Source organism: Mytilus trossulus, chromosome 13 (genome assembly GCF_036588685.1).
Source record: "Mytilus trossulus isolate FHL-02 chromosome 13, PNRI_Mtr1.1.1.hap1, whole genome shotgun sequence".
Taxonomy (NCBI): Eukaryota; Metazoa; Mollusca; class Bivalvia; order Mytilida; family Mytilidae; genus Mytilus; species Mytilus trossulus.
The window spans coordinates 55,063,326-55,070,833 of record NC_086385.1 but is presented as its reverse complement, the minus strand read 5'-3'; the positions used below and the strand labels follow the sequence as shown (position 1 = coordinate 55,070,833).

Below are 7,508 nucleotides of genomic sequence, written 5' to 3'. Positions count from 1 at the left end.
CTGTTTGTTAGTGTGCTGGTGGTTTGTTCCACAGGATTGTGCAAGCGTCTAGTGTGGTTAGAGCCATAGGCTCTCTATCACCGCTGGCTAGCCTGCATTGCAGGTGAAAAGAAAGCCGATCGCCTAAGTCTTTCTGCCAGTACATAGCCTCTACACTATTCAAGACTTCTACAATGCCTCCTCGCGACAGCACATGGTAACTAGGATTTAGCATTCTAGGCATTATTGTAGAGGATCTCGGAGCAGCAAGGGCCCCAGAGATGCAGTGTGTAGGCCCATCGGCGTATGGACACGCCCTTACACTCATCAACCTTGTCCCAACTATGGGTAAATAGTACCACTGCCTTGTGGTTTGATCTTGGAAGATCAAAGGCTATGGGAGCAGACCCAGAAAGAAAAGCTGGAAAGATGGAACTCATCAGCCATGGCAGGCAATCATCTATGGGAAAGAACACCCAGACAGCAAAACTCCGCCCTGCAGGAATTAGGTTTCTCGCATGGCTAATCACCAGGCAGAGTAAAAAGAAGCTGATTACGGAAACCACACCAAAAGAAACACTGAATTGCGTGAACGAGGACATACGTCATACAGATGACCCAATGAATGTGTCTAGTGAAAGCAGAAATGCAGCTAGGGGCAAGAAGTGTGGACTCTTAACGCCAAAAAATGTTCTCAGCATAGGGGCATGGAATGTGCGGACCATGTATGAGACGGGAAAAACAGCACAAGTTGTCAATGAGATGAGAAGGTATAACATCAGTATACTAGGTGTCAGTGAATGCAGATGGTTAAACAACGGATCGATCTCAACGGACACAGGTAAGACCATATTGTACTCAGGCCGAACAGACAACAAACACTATGAGGGAGTTGCTTTAGTACTAAGCAAGGAATCAAAAAGAGCTCTTCTAGAATGGCAACCAGTGGATGAAAGGCTTATTATGGCAAGGTTTTATTCAAAATACTCAAAACTGTCAGTGAGTCAATGCTATGCACCTACCAACGAAGCTAGTATTGAGGACAAGAATAAGTTTTATGACAAATTACAATCCCTTATCAGTAAAGTACCAGCACATGATTTATGTCTTGTAATTGGTGATCTAAATGCAAAGATTGGGTTAGATAACTCATGTAAGGAAAGAATAATGGGCAGACATGGATGTGGAGAATGAAATGAAAATGGTGGACTTTTAGTAGATTTATGTGGCTTGAATGATCTAGTTATTGGAGGTTCCTTATTTCCACACAAGGACATTCACAAACTAACATGGAACTCACCAAATGGCAGGGACCAAAACCAGATAGACCACATAATTATAAATGGAAGATGGAGAAAGTCTCTGATGGATGTCTGTGTCAAAAGGGGAGCCGATTGTGGAAGTGACCACCACCTTCTACTTGGGAAAATTAAACTTAAACTGAGAAAGGTAGCCAGACCACAGCATAACAGAAAAATATATAACATCCACCGCCTCAAAGACAATCTAATAAGACAAAAATTCAACATCAGCATAAGAAACCAATACCAAACACTACACACTATCAGTGAAAACCACGACAACATTGGTCCTGATTTAAATGAACATTGGAACAAAGTAAAAACTATGTTTAACGATACAGCTGAAAATGTACTTGGAATTAGAGACAGTACAAGGAAAAGGTGGATTCCAGATACAACCTGGAATGTTATTGAAAAGAGAAGATCTACAAAAAGCAAGTGCAATCAGGCAAGATCAGAAAGGTTGAAAGAAAAGCTTCAAAAAGAATAATCAGAGCTAAATAAAGAAGTTAAGAAAAAAGCTAGAGAAGACAAATTACAATACATTGAAGGATTGGCAAATGAAGCAGAAGAGGCATGCAAACATGGAGAACTAAGTACTGTATATAAGATCACTAAACAGCTATGTGGTAAAAGTAACAACAATGACACACCAGTTTTAAGCAAGAATGGAGAGGTAATAACATCAGAAGCACAGAAACTTGAAAGATGGGCAGAGCACTTTCGGGAAGTTCTGAACAGAGAACCACCAGACAAACCAGCTCTATTTGATAACACTGAAGACAAGATCGAAATTGATATATGAGAAGAAAAAATTGAACTTGGTGAAATAAAGAAAGCATTATGCAAGCTAAAAAATAGTAAATCAGCTGGAGTAGACAACATCAGTGCAGAACTCCTTAAGGCAGATGTGGAAACAACAGCATCAATACTGCAAACACTATTTAGCAAAATATGGGAGGATGAAAATATACCTGAAGACTGGGAGGAAGGACTACTAGTTAAACTTGCCAAGAAAGGTGACATGAAAAATTGCAACAACTGGAGAGGTATATCTCTACTGTCTGTACCTGCAAAAGTTTTCCTGAGAGTTATTGCCAAGCGAAAAGTAGATGCTTTAGATGACACCCTGCGGAATGAACAAGCAGGTTTTAGAGCCAATAAAGGGTGCAGTGACCAGATATTCACACTCAGAAACATCATTGAGCAGTGCATAGAATGGCAACACAACATCGTCATAAACTATGTGGACTTTGAAAAGGCTTTTGATAGCTTGGACAGAGACAGCATGTGGGACATAATGAGATCGTATGGCATACCTGAGAAAATAATTAGCATGATTAAATTATTTTACAACAACTACAGATGCTGTGTCCTACACAATGGAACCAAATCCACCTGGATTAATGTACAATCTGGAGTAAGACAAGGATGCGTCATCTCTCCCCTTCTTTTCCTCATTGTCATCGACTAGTGCACGAGAAGAACACTAGGCAATAGAGTAACTGGAATAAGATGGTCGATGAACACAATCTTAGAAGATCTAGATTTTGCAGACGACATATGCCTTTTATCAACAACTAGAGCAAACACGAAGAACAAAACATCAAGACTACATGACACTGCTCTATCTGTAGGTTTAAAGATAAATGCACAAAAGACAAAGATAATTAGTCTTAATGACAAAACTAGTTAACAACCCATAACTCTTAAAGGAGACAACATAGAAGAAGTGGAAAATTTTACTTATCTAGGTACTAACATCAGCCAGGACAACGGCACTAGCAAAGATATAATGGCAAGGATCAACAAAGCCAGAACTTCTTTCTGCAGATTACGAACAGTATGGAAAACAACATCAATATCCAGGTCCACAAAAATCAAAATATATAATAGTAATGTAAAATCAGTTTTGCTATATGGTGCAGAGTCATGGAGGGTTATAAAATCTGACTTCAACAAACTGTCATCTTTCCACAATACATGTCTTCGGAAAATTTGCAAGATCTTCTGGCCAAAAACCATCATTAATAAAGATCTATACACCCTAACCTTACAACGAGACATCAGAGTTGAAATTAAAGAAAGGCGATGGAAACGGATAGGCCATGTTCTACGGCAAGACAAACATGACATCACAAGGATAGCTCTTCGTTGGACACCAGCAGAGGGGGAAAGAAAGAGAGGGAGACCTAAAGAGACATGGCGACGTACAATAGAAAGCGAACTAAGAGCCATGGGAATGACATGGGGAGAAGCAGAAAGAAAGGCACAAGACAGGCAACAGTGGAGGGCGTTGGTAGTGGCCTCATGTGCGAGTATGCACGAAGAGGATTAAGTAAGTAAGTATGATAAGTGTGTTTAAAGACGTCATAAGAAGCATCAGAAACAACACAAGCATTTTATAATTAATGTCAAAGTACATTTTTCAAATTACCTACTTCGTTTCTAAACTTGTATGTTTTTTCTAAGAAAAGGTAGAACAATTATTTCGGACAAAATGGGTACCGTTTGGCGCAGACGAAGCTATACAAAATTTTAATACACGTTTGCGAAGCGTGCAAGTAATTCATTTTTCCCTCTTTTTTCGCGTTTAATTATTATAACGTGAACAGATGCAAATTCAACATCTACTGGAGTATACGCGCAGCTACTGTGTGCATTTTGTGTAGGTATATAGCAGGCTTTGAAGGTCGTACGTTAACCTATAATGGTTTACTTCCATAAATTGTTATTTGGATGGAAAGTTGTCTCATTGGCACTCACAATACATCTTCCCATACCTATTTACTTCAGATTTGTCTCTTTTACTCTTCCGATTATCTTTTTGTGAAAATTATCAATTAACCATAGAAGATTTCTACGTTGAATTTTTAATATAAAACCATTTTTTTTAAGTACATGATATCCGATTGTCATGCGAATATGTTTAGTTTTACTACATCAATACCGTTTTAATAAAGCCGAACGGGGGATAGCAGAGTGAAATTCAAACTCATAAATAAAAAAAAAAAAGAAGAACGCCATGGTTAAAGAAGACAAGAGAGATACATAATGGTACACAAAACACACTTAATAAAAATAAAGACTGAGTATAATGAATCCCACCAGAAACTGGAAGTGATCTTAGGTACTCCGGAAAGGCAATCAGATCCTGATCAACATGTGACATTTGTCTTGTTTCTCACGTGATTACAAATCCGATTAATAGTCTAATTAGATAGGTCATATTTGTGGAAAGGGAACAGGAGTGTGGTTATGACATTTAACACTTTCATTTTTTAATGGCTTATGCATATGCTCCGCATAATAACTACAATGTAAATATTTTATCGCTAGAATAAACTTCCTTATAGAAATGAGTGGATAATTGAATACTTATAAAATATTTGCCTTAAATCATGTATCGGTTTTAGTTTGTTTTTATTTCACTGCATAGTTGCAAAAGCGTGCTTTCATATAAAAAGGTAGATTTTTAAACGTTTGTTTCTGTTGTGTCGTGGTTCTCTGTTATTGTGTTTCCCTCAGTTTTAGTTCGAAACCCGTACTTGTTTTCTTGTCAATCGATTTATTAATTTCGAACAGCGGTATACTCCTGTTGCCTTTATTTATCTACGCGTTAACGCAAAATAACGCCTCTTCTAATTTTTAAAAGAGTAAACCAAATTTCACGTTTACTGCCGCGTTAACGTGAAGGAAGAAAGGCGCGATATCTGTTTTAGTAAAAAGTAAGTGCACGTTAAGTGTTTGTAGTTTACGTGCGTTAACGCAGATTGTCATCACAATCTTGGTACAGTGACTTAACATAATTCAAGTTTCATTAAAATGGCCAACTGTTTATTTATGATTGACGTATTGGCGATTAGAGTTTATGATATAACATTCCAAGGAATTGAAAGATGATAATAGTAAAGAAGTACAAAGGAAATATTTATCCTGGGACTGTAAAACCAACAAGATTTTCAGTTTATATTTGTGGATGAGTTCAAGAAGATCAGGCAAAAAATGTACTGAAGATAGAAATGAGTTGGTACAATCAGATAATGTTCTAGAAAGGAAATATCATTCTGAGTCGATATTTATATCAGTACTTGTAACTTTTGATTTATTTTTTTATAAAAAATCCCCTTTTCAAACATGTTAAAGTTTTTGGAACTGATTTTGAGCAATTAATAAACGTTAATATTTTGAATTAAAAGTGTTTTTGAATTGTTACAGTTCTATAAACAGATTCGTTAACTATTTAGATAAATGTATTTTTAACAAATTAAAAATAATGTACAAATGTAGCGAAATTATTTCAAGTGCACGTGTCGAATCTGTAGGAAACGCCCGTTTCAAGCTAAACGGACACATAATAAACGCGCGTTAACTGGGGAAAAAATCAAAAATTTCCATTTCGAAAGCATGAACGGAATTATAGTAAATGTGCGTTTACAAGCAAACGCTAAAATTGTTGTATAATAATAAAATATATACAAACGCTGTTAACGTGTGTTTACTTTATGTTATACTTGGTATGCACTCAACTGTAATGTTTTGTACCTCCTTATCATGAGAGTGACTCAATAAAGTATCAATCAAGATTTATTGAGATAAAGTAAAGAAATCGTCTTTAAAATGTCCTTGTATATAATATAAAATTCTAATATTATATCATACCATCAGTAATGAAAAAAATGACTTTGACCTTTTTTTTTGGTTCTTGAGTTTATTTCAAAAGCGTCAATTACGTCATTAAGACGTTGTTACAAATACAACTGTGGAATATTTCTATAAAAGATGCCAATAACATGTCTGCCAAATATCAAAAATATTAACTGCACTTTAAATGTAAGCTATATATATATGCTGACATCTATTAATTTAATCGACAAACAATAAACGCAATGTCAATATCACGCTTTTGAAGGATGATTCGAGAGATGTATGATAACCAATTTAACAGCAACACAAGGAAAAAAAGGTCGACATGTGAACAATTTTAAGAAACACATGATACAATCATTGATTAACGCGGTTCCAAACGATATATCAAGGGTCATTACTGAGTAGAATGATAAAAAACACAATAAAAAAGAAGGAGTTTGACTTATAATCAAAACTCGAACGTAATCAAATTTAAGGCATAGTTTAGCATATAACACCTGTTAAGCTGTATCAAGAAACATATACACTATTTGTTAATCGTTGCATTCAGACACAAATACAATAGTAGAAAACCGAGGTCGAGGAGGATCCAGAGACAGATACATATTTGACGGTGGTACACAACTTTTTGGTGATCATCATTTAGTCTCAATCATTCGACTAGACAAAAAGCATTCAAAAATATAAACAAGTTACCTTTAGTAAATCTTAATTTTGAATTAATGGGAATAAGTTATAAACGGAACCAGAATTATAATTTAAGACGTCAGACGCGCGTTTCGGCTACATAAAACGCATCAAAGACGCTCAGAGGAAACAGTTATAAAACCAAACAAGTAAAAAGTTGAAGAGCATTGAGGATTCCAAATTTCAAAATTCCAAAAAGTTGTGCCAAATACGGATTGTGTAATTTTTCCGATAAATTTATAGTTTTGTAAACAGGAAGTTTATAAAAATTACCATATACTTCATATTGATATCAACGACGAAGTGTTGACTACTAGGCTGCTAAAAACTTTCAATTGTGAAACATAGATCAATTAATTGTTTCGATTTAACTGTAAAGTTGTAAAAGCGTGATTACAGATAAAAGAGTAGAATTTCAAAAATGTTTTTTCTAATCCGTCCTCAGGATATTTTAGACCCTCGTCAAATAATTTTACAGTAAAAGCGTTGTAATTATGTTTAATCCAACTTCTCTGACATTTTATTTGTTTATTAGTTTTTGTATCCAGAATAAAGTTTCTAAATATGCATCGCCATCTTTGCAAACAACAACGAAGAAGAGTAAGAAGGGTGTTGGATCTTATAATACATCCGATCTCGTAAATGATGAGTAGATATGGATTTGCCAGATATGCCCTAATTGAATTTGTATTTTAGCCGTTAGTTAGACATTTCAAACATTGATATTAAAAAAATAATGCCTTTATTTATTATCGTCTTGAAAAGTATATAAAGAATCATCAACTGCTATCTTGTGGGATAGGTAAACTACCCATGCGATCATGTTTCAGCTTTGATTTGATTCCATATGGCTTCCACTTAACAAAGAAAGGCGAAAGATAACAGAAGGAC

The 7,508-nt window shown here is 35.6% G+C and overlaps 1 protein-coding gene across 1 annotated transcript; it reads left to right on the top strand.

Moving 5' to 3' along the window:
- Positions 1–285: 285 nt before the first annotated feature.
- Positions 286–1,173, top strand: LOC134694492 (craniofacial development protein 2-like). The gene has a single exon (XM_063555505.1). It carries the CDS (start codon positions 286–288, stop codon positions 1,171–1,173), a length of 888 nt encoding a protein of 295 aa, XP_063411575.1.
- Positions 1,174–7,508: the final 6,335 nt, after the last annotated feature.

Bases quoted from the DNA above. Each gene is read 5' to 3' on its own strand.
- LOC134694492 (XM_063555505.1), top strand. From the start codon at position 286: ATGGACACGCCCTTACACTCATCAACCTTGTCCCAACTATGGGTAAAT.